This window comes from Zingiber officinale, chromosome 2B, assembly GCF_018446385.1.
Source record: "Zingiber officinale cultivar Zhangliang chromosome 2B, Zo_v1.1, whole genome shotgun sequence".
Lineage (NCBI taxonomy): Eukaryota > Viridiplantae > Streptophyta > Magnoliopsida > Zingiberales > Zingiberaceae > Zingiber > Zingiber officinale.
The window spans coordinates 137,604,584-137,619,742 of NC_055989.1; the positions used below are offsets into that span (position 1 = coordinate 137,604,584).

General features: G+C 33.7%; 1 protein-coding gene across 2 annotated transcripts; it reads left to right on the forward strand.

Annotated features, from left to right (window-relative positions):
- Nucleotides 1-220: 220 nt before the first annotated feature.
- On the forward strand, nucleotides 221-11,572 carry LOC122047418 (eukaryotic translation initiation factor 3 subunit J-like). Of its 2 annotated transcripts, none has more exons than XM_042608702.1 (7): nucleotides 221-516; nucleotides 624-691; nucleotides 7,413-7,540; nucleotides 10,504-10,658; nucleotides 10,763-10,910; nucleotides 11,000-11,159; nucleotides 11,251-11,572. In XM_042608702.1, the coding sequence occupies exons 2-7, from the start codon at nucleotides 679-681 to the stop codon at nucleotides 11,343-11,345; spliced, it is 699 nt and encodes a 232-aa protein (XP_042464636.1). In that variant the 5' UTR covers nucleotides 221-516; nucleotides 624-678; the 3' UTR covers nucleotides 11,346-11,572. The 2 variants fall into 2 exon arrangements, with proteins under 2 accessions (XP_042464636.1, XP_042464637.1); XM_042608703.1 differs by having other exon boundaries at nucleotides 10,507-10,658.
- The last annotated feature ends 3,587 nt before the right edge of the window (nucleotides 11,573-15,159 follow it).

Below are 15,159 nucleotides of genomic sequence, written 5' to 3' on the forward strand. Positions count from 1 at the left end.
ACTAAGTCTTAATATAATTTATAAATATATTATTGTGTTTTTTAGTAAGAAATTATACTAAAAATATTTTTTAAATTTATATATAATTTATATATAATGTCAAATAAATCCATGCCATCTATTGCTTAAAAAATTATATGAATATATTTTAATAATTATTAATTATGAGAGGAATCTTTCGGTGGAATGCTAACTCCACCCTATTATTAAAGCCCACGAGTTGGCCAAAGCGCCGCTTGATTTCCATTGCAGTCAGGTCGCACCGCCTCCAGCGCCGATCCCTTTCTCTCTTTCTCTCTCCTCGCCTCATCGCCACTGCCGCTGCCGTCTCTGCGCCGCCGATTGCATCGCGGTGTCTCGTCTAGTCTTACGTTCCGTCCCTAATACCGTCGACTGATCGATCGGGCCGCCCCCCGCTTCTCCGTACGCCACCAAACCCTCCGAGGACGGATCTTGCTCTTTTTTCAGGACAGCATCCAAGTCGAGAGAACTTCTGATTGGTTCCTTGATTGGGAGGTATGATCCTCTTCGGACTAGTGGAGCTTGGTAATCAATCTACCTGTGGATTGTATGATGAATGATATATTCTTATTCGGATTCTATTCTTGTACTTTTCTTTGCAGGATTCTTAGATTAGATCGTGTTCTGAAGCAGTAAAGTAATTGAAAAAAGGAAATCATGGCTGACTGGGGTTGGTGTTCCTTCAACTTTAGATTGTGATGACCTTTATTTGTTACCTTTAGATCGACATACCACGAACCTTCTCTCTTTACATACCCAGAACTAAACAAGTATATCTTTTCTAATTATTTTGCTGTCAAAATTATTCATTTAACAACAGCTTTTATGGATAGACTTATACTTAGGGAAACGGAATCATATTAGAGGCTGCATAGAAGTCTCAAATGAATTGTTCAGGTGCTTTTGTGCTGAAACATACCATCAAGACATTTTTGATAAAATCCCTTGATAGCACAAGTCAAGTCCTTTTTGCTAAAAATTTATATTGGAACTCTGTAGGAGTCTCCAATGTAATGCTCAAGTGTTTTTGAGTTGAAAAAGCTCATTTTGCTTATTGAAAGAGTCCTTTTTTGTTGACTTTTCTTGAGCCATCAAAATTCTTCCTTTTTAACTTAAAATTTGTATCTATTTTCAACTCAGAAACATCTGAGAAAGTCATTCAAGGCTTTTAGCATGCCTTCATTTTAATTTTCTTGCTAAACTGACATGATTTCATTGATTAATCTGTTCTTAGAAAATGCTCATTTTATATTCGAAATTTCTGGTTATGCCTCTTGCTCTTCCAAACTATTTTTTTAAATACTTTTGCCGTGCTCTTTGGGGGGAAAAAATCCAAAATGATGAGCAATCTTCATTTTCTTTTCCTGTTTTTTTTAATTTTCCTTAAATGAATAGATTCAATAAACTTTTAGTCACACATCCATGAGAAGTACAAACATCTAAGACTTGTAGACCTCGAATAGGTATGTTGGATGAGGAGTTCAAACCTCCAAGCCTAGTAAATCTCAAAAATATATACATATGCCTTTTGGGACAATTTTTCTTGGGAAAGGAAATCTAGTCTACTCGTGCCGATAATATTGACTAATTGACTTGGCTGGATTTAGGTTGCCAACATAGTTAAACTATGACAATGTTCAATGAATGAATCCATTGGATTATTGTGCTAATATTAGGTTGTTTCCCGGAAGGAACCCGCTGCAGGGTCCGATTGTAATGTTTCAGCAAGGACTGCTACATCTCCAAAACTCGAGTATAGTACTAAATATGCAAGAGTTCGCATTGCAAGGTCCGACTGTAACATATCGGTAAGGATCGCTATATCTTGATGAGAACTTGGGTGTAGTGTTAAATATGCAAGAGTTTTCACAAGGTTGGATAAGAACAAATATTATAGGAAAACTAATAGTCTAAGATTCTGGACATGGAACATAAGAACCCTCATTGATAAATCAATGGAGGCAGTAGATGTGATGATTAGGATAAGAGTTAGTATATTGTGTGTACAAGAAAATGGGTAGACGAGAAAGCAACGATGATAGAGAACTCGAGTTTTAAGTTATGGTACATAGGAAAGACTAAAGCAAGAAATAGAGTGAGTATTATTGTCGATAATTAGTTAAAGGATGAAGCTGTAGAAGTAGTTAGAAAAGAGGATAGAATATTATAACCCTTAAGATAATAGTAACAAAAAAAAATTATGAACGTAATTAGCATATATATACTAGATGAAACTACCAAATCAAGGTTTTGGGACAACTTAAATGAAGTATTACAAAACATTCCGCCAAATAAAATGATTTTAATAAGTGGTGATCTAAATGAGCATGCCAGAGTGAAAAATGAGGAATATGAGAAGGTATATGGGGCTTATGGGTTTGGAACGAGAAATGAAGGAAGGAAAATTATATTGGATTTTGCGATAGCATATGATCTTATTTAGCTAATACATTTTTTAAGAAAAGAGAACACTTGTCACGTTCAAAAGTGGGAATAATAAATCGTAAATTAACTTTCTTATGGTTAGGAAGAGGAATAGAAAATTTGTTTAAAGATTGCAAGGTCATTCCTGAAGAAAGTTAACTACCCAACATAGGTTAATGGTGCTGGATATATGCCTCAAGTATAGTATTAATAGAAAGAAAATATATGTGACTCATGCAATTAAGTGGTAGAAGTTAAAGGATGAGAAAAAAAATATATTTAAGGAGAAGATAGGAGTACAAACATTAGGTGAAATATATAGTGACTTTAATATGACATGGAATAAAATGATATCAAAGTTGAAAATAATAGCTATGAGTATACTCGATGAGTCAAAGGGACATGCATCATCAAGGAAAGAATTTTAGTGGTGGAATGAGAAAGTATAGAAAGTGAAGGAAAAACGAACGGCTTATAAGAAATTATATATTTATAAGAATGAGGAAAATTTTAAAAAATATACAATAGCTAAGAAAGAGGCTAAGAAAGTAGTGAATGAAGCAAATAATGAAACTTTTGAACAATTATATTAAAAATTAGATACAAAAGATGGGGAAAGACATTTATAGAATAACTAAAGTGAAAGAAAGGAAAACAAGAGATCTTATCCAAATAAAATGTATTAAAGATGAATACAATAGGGAACTAGTAAGCGATGGAGAAATAAAAGAGCGGTAGAAGAAGTATTTTCATCAACTTTTTAATGAAGGTTTAGGTGACCAACTTAACTTAAGTAATTTAAGGAAGTGAAATGAGTATAAAAATTTAAATTTTTATTTTAGAATTCAAATTTTAGAAATAGAACAAACTTTAAATGGGATGCACAATGGAAAAGCCGTTGAACCAAATGATAATCTAAGAGTTATGGAAATGCATAGGGAAACAATGTATGATATTGAAAACTAAAAAAAGTCAATGGAGGGTACGTACTTTAGTTCTCTTATATAAGAACAAGGGAGATGTACAAAATTGTGCAAACTATAAGGGTCTTAACCTAGAAAAAATATTAAGGAAGGAGATCACGATGACCAAAAATCAATTTGGGTTCATGCGTGGAAGGTTGACAATAGAAGCTATACATCTTCTTAGACAATTAATTAAAGATTATGGGGAGTCAAAACAAAATCTACACATGATATTCATTGACTTAGAAAAAGCTTATGATAGAGTAAAAATTATATGGAGAATTCTAGTGTTAGCGTAACATATATTGAACTAATTAAGGATATGTATGAGGATGTAACTACCGAATTGAAGACTTTAGGCGGAGTAATTGAAGTATTTTTCCAATAAAGATTGAGTTGCATCTAAGTCCCTATCTTTTTATACTAATTATGAACAAACTGCACACATTCAATACATAGTACCGTGGTGCATATTGTTTGCCGATGATATTGTTTTGGTAGATGAAACACGTGGAGTAAATGCTAAACTAGAATCTTGACGGGAAACACTAAATGGTAAAAGTTCTAGGCTCAGTAAAATAAAGACTGAATATATGGAGTTTAAGTTTAGTAATATTAGACGTAATGAGATAATTGTTATGATAAGAGATGACGAGTTGCCTAGAACTGAGAGCTTTAAATATTTAGGATCATTTTTGTAAACGATGGAAGGATTGAGAGAAATGTTTTACATATGATACAAGTAGGATGGTTAAAATGGAAGAGAGTATTAAGTGTTTTATGTGATCATAAAGTACCTCTAAAACTTAAAGAAAAATTTTACAAAACCGCCGTTAGACTTGTTATGTTATATAAAGTTGAATGTTGGTTATGACTCAAGCACATGAGCATAAGATGAAAGTTGCAGAGATGAAGATGTTAAGGTGGATGTGTGGATATACGAGGATGAACATAATAAGAAATGAGAGCATTAGAAAGAAAGTCAGAATTGTATCTATTGAGGAACAACTTCGAGAGACATGTTTAAGATGTATGGGCATGTACTTAGATGACCAATAAATGTTCTAGTTAGGCGATATGAAACTATAACAAATACACATATCAAATGAGGAAGACAAAAAAAAAGACTTAGTTAACAATAATAAAAAGAGATAAAATTTCACTCTAAAAAACATAAAATTTATTTAAGTATAGATGATGATATAGTAGGGGATATAGCTCAATGACGTAAAATGATCCATACAGTCAACTTCACCTAGTGGGATAAGACTTAGTTGTTATTGTTATCAAAAGATATCATCACTGCAAATGACAATAGACTTCACTGTTCAAACGGAGAAGGGCATTATATCATAAAAAAAATTAATCACAGGACCTATAACGATTGAAGATACGTTGCCTGATGTGGGTTTCATTCCCCGTCATAAGCGACAAATACACACAACAGATGTTTATATAGCTATAATTTTGTTGTTAATATGTCTTTTAGTTTTAGATAGAGTTTTTAGTTCCACATTTGGAATAATGAACATCTTCTTAACACTTTAAAACATCTCCTTTTTCAAGCAAACTCTTGTTCAGAGAACATCAAGTCCATAAAAGAGCTTGAGGGAGTCAAGTTAATCAAAGGGGATAATACTTGGATGGGGTCATAGTGTGAGCCAATATGTTAAATCCATGCTTAACAATAGGTATTTCATGCGGTCCCTGAAGCCCGTGTCTTTAAAAATCAGGGAAAACTATGATATGTGTAAATCACCTATCGCAAATTATCTGAAAACCGGGTCACACATCTAATGATGTAGATACCCTTAAGGCATTCTATTTTGACCAAAGTCAACGTTTAGATTGATGAATTTTTGCAGCATAACTTCAGCTAAATGATGGCAGAACTATACCACAATTTGTATTTTAGATTCGAAAGAAAAAAAGTGCAGTCCGGTGCACGAAGCTCCTGCTATGTGGGGTCCCGGGGAAGGATCCATTATACGTAGCCTTATCTTATTTTTTGCAAGAGGTTGTTTACCGTTACGCCAAGGCTCCCCTTCAAAGAAAGGAGAGATAAATTGTGGGACATATGTTTATGTGCTTCAAGCAATGAAACCACTTGTTATAAATGTCAATTTATGGTGGAGGGTCGGCATGCATATTATGTCATGATTAGCCCAATGCTTAATAGTCTTATCCATGATAAAAAAGTGGCATGCTTCTAACATAGTGGCTAATGGGTGGATTCATCAGTGAATTTCCTATTCATTGTATTGTGAAGAAAAGTGATGTGGAGTTTATAAAATGTGAAGTTTATGGAAGGATTGTTATGCTTGATTGAGATTCATGACATGATGTTGAAGATGAGTTTCTTGTGTAATTATAAATCGTAGTAAGACATTAATAATGTATAGTTATCATTAGTGGCGTAGCCACATGGGAACGGGAGGGTGCGACCACCTCCTTTGTAAAAAAAAATTAATACCAAACTCTCACTACCACTTTGACTAGCTGATTCACCACCTCGTCTCTAGAAAATTGAAATTGACTACATATTTGGAAAGTTCTCAACTTAAGCTATCCATTCGTACCATTTTTACTTCGAAATATCGTGACTTGGAATGTTAAGTATTGAATTTAAAAGTAAAATATATAATAATAAACGAATGAATTCAATTGTAAAACCATGAAGTGAGAGTGGTAAATTAAAATTGGATTTCGAACTAAATCTAATAGGTATGCGTAAACATAAGGATTAGTTTAAATCAGGATTAATTTGGAGTTGATTTGGCTAGGTTATGATCTAACCAAGTTTAAGGTTTAAATGAGTTCGATCGGTTTAAAACAAATTAGGGTATTTTTAAGGAAACCTTCTCTTTTCTTTGTTTTTTCTCCCTATGCATGCAACAACCTCCGCTATGTCGTACGCCACCACCATGCCCATGCCCCTTCATCCATCCCTCTTTTATTTTTCCCTTCCTCTTCTTCCCCATTTCTTTCTTCTCCTTCTCTTCTCTTCTCCAACAACAATAAACCTTTAGTTTCATCCTCTCCTCTTCTCAAGCGCTATCTTTTCTTCTCCTTTCTCTTCTCCAGCTAGCAAGAAACACAGCATAGCTGCTGCCCTCTTCCAGCAACAAGAGCAACACTCGCATCTTCTTTCTCTTCTCATGTTTTTAGGGTTTGGTTGGCACCGCAAGAATATACATGTTTTACCTTGCCTTGCTCTTTTTGTGTCGTTGCTGAGCTCACTGAATCTAGTCGAGGTTGCTAACGAAGAAGGTAAAATTCTCCTCTTTTGCTTCTTCTTCCCTATCTTCCTTTCTCTTCTCCATTTTTCTCAAAGGCAATGGTCTTCTTTTTATTTTTTCAAGCGAACATCCCTTTATATGCAACTCTTTTACCCCTTTGTCCCACACAACAACAAGAGGAGTAGGTTGTTCTTTTTTACTTTTATATTTCATTAATTGAATGAGACTTGTAAAGTATAAATTTTATTTTATTAGGTTGCTAGTTAGGATGATTATTTAGATCGGAATGATGGTCTTATATATATAAATGTTAAATATTATGAGGAAGCGAAATCATAAATGATTCTTTGATTTTGAGTCATAGATAAGCTCTAGGAATCGACTGATCATTGATTCAATTAGAACCAAGGGCTAAAATCGAAATTTTCGAATTTAAGTTCATTTTCAGGTTATTAAATACAAAATTTAGGCTTTTAGATTGTGAAAATTGACTTACACTAATGTTTGAAATTTCGAAAATTTCAGCTTATATTTTTTAAAGTGTTTTTTGAGTTTTTAGAGTTGGATAATTCGATTTTGTAATATATTAATTTTTTAAATTTATTGCATTCGATAATGAAAATTCCGTCTGTGCCACTAGTTATCATGGGTATTTTGAGGAACTCTTACATATGATTGTTCATATCTCTCTTACTTTACTATTGAAATATATTTTGTAGCGTATATTATCATATATGGTTTTCTTCAATTTTTGCTTTTGCAGAAGAAGAAGATTTTGATCCAGCACCACCAAGCCTACTAATTAATAAGCCAAAGAACCAATGGGATGATGAGGACGTAGACGATGAAAATGTCAAAGAATCTTGGGATGATGAGGAAGAACCAGTCCAGGTAAAGTACCCAATTTATGTCTTTGCACTATTTAGAACTTCACCAAAGAGCAATTTGGAAACATTTTTTTTAATTCTTTGGGATTAATGAAGTCTCAGCCGTATATTATGACAATTTGTCCATTTCAATTAATTCATTTATTTCTATTATCTTATTTTGGTGAGCCATTTATCTTGAAGTTGAAGTTAACTTGTATATCTAATTATTTGTTAGATCAAAGGATGCACACACTAAAGTTTATGAAAATGACACGTGTATTTTATAAAATATTAGAACATAATATCAATACCCAAACTCTCTTAACACCAATATTGAGGAAAACACATGCAAAAGATTTGTTGCGACTTCACTAAGGATTTGAATGTTGAATCATGCTAGTTGACACGGTGAATGTTTTGCTCGCCATCCAATATATATGATGATACTGGCATGATAAGACCGAGAAGCTTGAGTGGCGATGTCATGTGCAGTGAAAGCAAAGAAACATGAGGAAGAGAGAGAAGAGTTGTTAGAGGAGAAGGGAGAAAGGGATTGGTAGCTGGCGGCTAATGATAGGTAGTGGGGCGAGCAAGGTAGAGAAATTGGAGGAGAGGAGAGTACGATGTAGAGAAAGGGAGTAAATTCCTAACCTCTCGCAAATTCTGCCAACTTAATTAAATACGACCATACCAAACTATTCTATATATAAACTTGGTTTAGTTCTAAACTAACCAAAATAAGTTCAAATTAAATTCAGTTTGAACCCATCTGATCCTATAACCATTATCACCAAGTTACTCAATGGGCTCCACTCAACCCTACACCAGCTTCCACTTAATGCTCAAAATCCAAATATTGGTTTAACTTAATTAGTCATCTAAAAATGTAAAAATAATTTAAAATGTAAAAATTTAGATAAGATAACATTTAATATCTAATATAGATAAGGATTCTTTTTCATGTTTTGACTTCTAGGATGTCAAGAGAGATTGAAAGAGATTTGTGTGAACAAGTGATAGAAAAAATAGGATTTGATGAGATCACATCGAGCTTCTTCTCCTATCCATCTTCTCCAGACTTTAGTTTGGGCGTCGAGGAGTAGCTAGGGTTTATCGTGACAATTTGATTAACTGAGCATTTATTTGATTAAGTTGAGAAAATAATTCATTTTTTTAAAACTCTATCCGGTTCAATTTAAAGGTATAAAGAATTTTTGAATTCAAATTTAATTTTATTTAAATAAGTCTTAAATTTGAAATTTTGAACATTCTTTTCTGTGGTTATTTGACTTTATCATTTTCACTTTGCAGCTTGGAGTGCTTGTTATTTATCATGTCACTGCTGTACATATAAGGGACTAGCTTAGACACATACTTTAGCGAGCTCTTTGTCAAATGCATAAATATTTCAGTGTATTCAATGCTAGAATTTTAGGTTTTCTATACTACATGTTAACTTAGTGGAAAATGATGTTATGCCGAAGATTTTTGTTAGTTTGACCATGGTTTCAGTTACTTCATTGGAGCACTTTGTTAAGGTAGAAAAGGATGATTTGCTTTTGAACAATGATATGGGTATGTTTTACTGAGATCTCAATTTATATTTGGGAGAAAGGTTATATAATTATCCATGTAATTTGCAGGATGTTCATTCAATCGTTATTTGATGGACATTGGAAATTCATGGTTTTTTAATTGAAGCTAAATTGGTTTATTCTAAAATCAATTAATCTTGTATTTCTGATCTTGAGAAGCAGTATTGATTTGTTTCTTGCAAGTGATATATATCTAGCTTTAATTCTATGCCTATTAGGCTGGAGGAAGATTTGGAAGAAAGGACAGAGAGGAAAGGAGGAAGAGGGGAGAGAATAGGAGTGATAAAAAATGTCTAGTAGGACAGAAAGGATAGGACGGAGAGGAACTGAAACATTCTATTTCTAACCTACAACAGGTTCTCCGCACTATTTGGAAGTGACAATGGTAGTTGATGTCTGTGGATCGTCTAACCATGGTTGAATGATGGTTGGTGGTGGTTGAAAATGCAGATACCCAGCAGCCATTGTGGTTTGGTGATAAGCCAATGATGATTGATGGTAGTCTTATGGTCACATTTGGCTGTCGATGATGGTTTGGACAGTTGAATTTGGTGGCCAAGATAGTCCATGAACAATTGACAATGGTTGGCAATGGTTATGCAAAGGCTGTGATGGTGAGGCTGATGGCTGATTGCGATGATTGATGATGCCTCGAGGGCTGCCAATGATGGTCTAGTGGTGACTCAAATGTTTGATGGTGTTTGAGGGTCGGTGATGAAGAAATAATTTATTGGTCTTTATCATTTTTGTCTTCCTTTCCTTTCATTTCCATCCATATTTGGGTGGATTAATTTTGGAGGGAAAGAGAGGTCAAGCGATCATCCTTAGTTCCCTTCTCTCTATAGTTCCATCCGAGTAGATAGATGCTCCCCATCCTTTAGGTGTCCCTCCTCTTTACTTTGGCTTTCATTAGTAGACATTCCCCAAGCACAAGTTGGTTTTCTTCTTGTAATTTTCCTTTCAGCATATGGGGACATCTTAATTATCACATGGATATTATCTAAAATTATTATTTGAATATATGTGAAAAATACATAGTGGGCATCCTGGACTAGTTGATATTTGCTATTGCTTGAATTCGCTAGTGTCTAGGAATTGTTGGAAAATGAAGGAATTCTCAGTATTGTCACACTGGTTCCTCCATTCATTGCTTGGAAGCGCAATGTTCAAATATTGCTAAGCTTGTTCATTAGTTTATCTAGGAGCCTCAGTCATCCTTGGAATGCATTTTCAGCTGGTGCTTTTTCCATTAGGAGCTTTGAAGGACTTCTATTGGAAGACATTGAATTTCCCCTTTTGCATATAGACATTGAATTTCCCCTTTTGCATATAGATGATAGTCCTAGTACTGCTATAATTTTAGTGAATGACAGGCCATGTTTTTCTGCAGCAGGAAACTAAGCCTCAGCAAGAGGTAGAAGTTACTGCAACAAAGACGGGTGGCAAAGGTGCCACAAAGAAAGACAAACAGCCAGAAGCCAATAAAGTTGAAATAACTAATGATGTGCTAGCAGATCCTGTTGCTGAGAAACTTCGCCAACAAAGGTGTGATAATGGGGAAAACTCAAGACAGATGCACTTGATGCATTAGTTTTATACTGATTTGTTTAATGTGCCTGTCGACTATAACATATGATCCACTTCCATAGGCTAGTCGAAGAGGCTGATTATAAATCAACTGCTGAGCTATTTGCCAAGAAAGGTGATGAGAGAAGTCTTGATAACTTTATTCCCAAATCAGAGAATGACTTCTTGGAGTATGCTGAGCTCCTTTCCCACAAAATTCGTCCCTATGAGGTACGCACTGTTTTTGTGTGAAACTTTTGGGCTGATTCTGGATCTTTTTTACCTTGATACTTATAGGATTTCCTTTTTCTACCATTCAGAAAAGCTTCCATTACCTAGGCCTTCTCAAAGACGTTATAAGACTGTCTATGACTTCATTAAAAGCAGCAGACGCAAAAGAAATCTCTTCCTCAATAACAGCAATTGCAAATGAGAAGCTTAAGGCAGAGAAGGAAGCTAATGCTGGGAAGAAGAAACAAGGTAAGCATTAGAATGTTCTTGTTATTACATAAGGTATGTGTTCCTATGCTGACAAACACAATATGGGTGCTATGTTGCTATAATTTGATAGGTGCAAAGAAAAAACAACTTCACATAGGCAGGGCTGAGGATGACTATGACACTACCGGTGGGTATGATAATGCCGACGATTATGACTTCATGTGACTACTTGAGTTGGTTTTCTTGTGTTATTTACCATTACGTTATGAAGAGTAATTATTACGGCGTTGCAGAAGTACGTGACATTTTCTTAGCGAGTCTGTCATTTTTGAGATAATGTCTCACTTATATAGGGGTATTTGAGAGGTGTTTGTTTTATTCTATTGTGATTGCGTTGTGTTGGATATTGTATTGTTTTACGTCACAACAGATTTTGCATTTGATGCGGGTAAGAACTTTTTGCAGAATTTGGTTGAATGTAACATGTTATAATGAGTTGGGCTCATGATTTGCTTCTAACATGAAAAATACGTGGTTGGTTTCTCTATTTGAGAAACTAACCAAGGGTGTCTGTGTAATGAGCTGTTTGGGTTTGTCATTAAGTTCATTTAAATTTGTTTGTTATAAGTTCTATCCAGCTCAACTCAAGCTAAGCTTAAGTTTTTAATTAAGCTCAATTATATATATATAATGAAATATTATCTTACAGCATGCATCCGTGCATAACGGTGCGGTGGATCAATCCACTGATTGATCCAACGTGGCTGAATCGATTCAGCCCTGCCTGACTATCTTCTTGTGTGGGGTGGGATCGATCCTTCCTAGTAGATTGATTCGATACTCTGGTCTTTTGGCGCTTGTCTCATGATCGTGGACAATTCCGGTCATAATTTAGCCCCACCAATCGTGGCCGAAATCTTCTGGGTTTTCATTCCCCTCTGGTTATAGTAAGGTTCGGGCAGGCGGTCGGAAGCCACCAATGGTGGGAGGGCGTGACGAGCGTGAGAAGACAAGGCTGGTGGGTTGAATCGATCTAACACGGATTTTGATGTGCACGGTGTGTGTCTATATATATATATATATTTTTTTTTCATTCCCCTCCAGTTATAGTACAAGGCTGGTGGGTTGAATCGATCCAACATGGATTTTGATGCGCACCGTGTGTGTGCATATATATATATAAAGAAATGAAATTCATAATTAAGATTTAGACATTAATAGCAAGTTTATTTACAGGTTTTGTGGTTTGAAAAAAATTAAAGATTTAGGATGCTCTAACAAGTTTAGAAAAGTATGACAACATTTGGTAAATACAATAGTTGAATAGGTATTCACAATAGTGAAAATCTAATAGGGAGTTGGTAAATGAAAAATTCAATAGATAGTTGAAGAATGTGAAAGTCCAATAGGTGTTGTGAAAGTTTAATGGGTGTTGTTAAATGGATGTTTGATAAATGATGGAAGTTTAGATAAATTAAGATTGACTGAATATTTCGTAAGTGATGAAAGTCATTATATGTTAAGCTCAATTAGATGTTAAGCAAGTGAAGGAAATCCCAACATAAGATTAACTGAATCGTATGCTAGTGTAAGCTCCAAAGGAGTGATCTCTAAGCACATGGAAGTTTGAGTTGGTCAAGGTGAACCTAAGGCTAGACAAATAGAAGTCTTGGTAGGTTAAGGTGGAGTTGAAGTGGACAGTAAAAATCCTAATGAGTTACAAACATTAGTAAAGGATGAAGTCTTGGAGATTAGGCCTTTAGATAATGAAAGTTTTGGTAGACTAAGATTGATTAATAGATAGTAGAGGTCCTAAAGGCATGAGGTCTCGTGGTAAGATGAGAAAGCCTCAAAAGAATGGGGTCTCTTGGCTTAACCTTAGGTTTTTGTTTACCTCGAGATGTAGATTGAGAAAAGAGAGGAATCCAAGATGGGAAAAAATCCCCAGGAACAATGAAAGGAATCTTTTATTCGACGTGCTTATTTACTGCAATTGAGTAGGTGAATAAGATCAATCCATTGTTTACTTATAACAAATGAAAGAAAACTAAATAATTTATTGTCTAAATACCTTTTTATCTTTCTTTTTCATTTTTAGATAAAAAATTTAATATTCTTTATTGATTTAAAAAATGTTAAAAACATTTATGCAATATCTTTATTTTATTTTAAAATTTTATTTTTATATATTTGTTTAGGAAGTCCTTCAAACTAGTCATAGGATTGTTGATGCAAGAGAAGACATATAGCATATGCATTTTAGCATTCACATAAAACAAAGATTTTCATAAAAGAAATGGGAAAACACTGTATTATCAACACCATGGAGCTGATAGAAACTTAAGCAGAAAAACTGTCCCAAGAGGCAAAGATAATAAAAAGTCGTGCTAAAGAATCTCGAACAATTCTGCATAGTAATGCCCAAAGTGCATGGCTCCGGTACTTATAATGCCATCCACCAACACCACATTTATATTTCTATATACAAATATATATACTTTGCTATGTTGTATGTTATCATACAATACATTCTTGCATGTTTGGAAGCATTGCTAATCCTAAAGGGTTATCCGCAATGATAAGTGGTGGTTACGTTTATAGCTGTGAGAACGTGAGGTCGAATCATAGGGATGTCGGGACATAAATATTCGGGCCCTATATATCTCATCCCATCCACCACTTGTCTTCTTGGTTATTGTGACTTATTTCTCTCGTGATGATTTTAGGTTGGGTACGATGAAGATGCTGGAAGTGAGTAATTTCGCCTTTATAGTTGTTTGGAAGCATTGCTTCTCTACGATAAACCAAAATAGAAAAGTATTTGTTTGTTTATCCTTTCTTTGTGAATTTTCGAACAATATACTTACCCGTAGAAGTGGAATAAAGTACTGATATTTTCGATAGTACAGTTAGATGTCATTAGAAAAATAAAATTGAGGATGATGCCCCATATTAAAATTAAAATACTTACACCACTGTCATATAATAAAATAAAAAATTATCAACAATAAATAATGCCTAGTTTTTGTAAAAATTTTCCAACTAAAAAATTAAATTGACTTTCAGATACTAATAATACTAATAAGTCTATAATCCTATACTTTGAATACCTATCCTAACCTTGCAAATCGTGATTATTCATGTCAACACAATTAAAAATTAGAAAGATAATTTTTTAGAAGAGCAAGTCTCTCTCTCTCTCTCTCTCTCTCTCTATATATATATATATATATATATATAAATATATATATATATATATATATATATATATATATATATATATATATATATATATATATATATATATATATATATATATATATATATATATATAATGATATCCTGCGCAATGCGCACAGTATACGACTATACACGTCACGCAGGATATCAACGTATTTTTTAAATTTTTTTTTATTTTGAATTAAAAAAATAATTAAAAATCAATATTTCCTCGTATATAAATCCCTAATCCATGAATATATCTCCTAAACACAGTACAATACTCCATAAATACTTAAATTTATTTTATTTTTAGTTTTTCTTTTTACTAAGTACTATAATCCAATGAGAAATCTGAACCCTAGAGGTAAAATCTTTTTAAAAAATAACTTACAAATTATAACCCAATTGGGAAATATGAACTCTAGAAATAAAATTTTAAAAAATATTTTAATTATTTGTTTAATTCAAAATTTAAAAAAAAAATAAAAAGAAAAAAGCGCTGATATCTTGCGCGACGCGCACATTCGCGCATTGTAACAAGTATAATCTTCAATTATTCTCTCCTGAGAATAGGTACATATCAAATATATTTTCATCTGAGACATTAACATAAACTAAATCTAGTAGAGTTTCTCATTTACTTTTTATTGACGAAATGACTTATTCTCGATAACTAAACTTAAATAGTTAGTTACAACAACAACTTCCTTTATACTTAAGTTGATGACAGAACTTTTCTTACTGTCATATGCATAAATGGATGCAAATTTTCTCTTCTTTAATCCCTTGACAAATGGTGAACTATCAAGGCCTAGTT

Excerpts from the sequence above, each read along its gene's own strand:
- LOC122047418 (XM_042608702.1), top strand. Across the intron at positions 10,911-10,999 it reads ACAAAATTCGTCCCTATGAG|AAAAGCTTCCATTACCTAGG; the intron begins GTACGCACTGTT and ends TCTACCATTCAG. Across the intron at positions 11,160-11,250 it reads TGCTGGGAAGAAGAAACAAG|GTGCAAAGAAAAAACAACTT; the intron begins GTAAGCATTAGA and ends ATAATTTGATAG.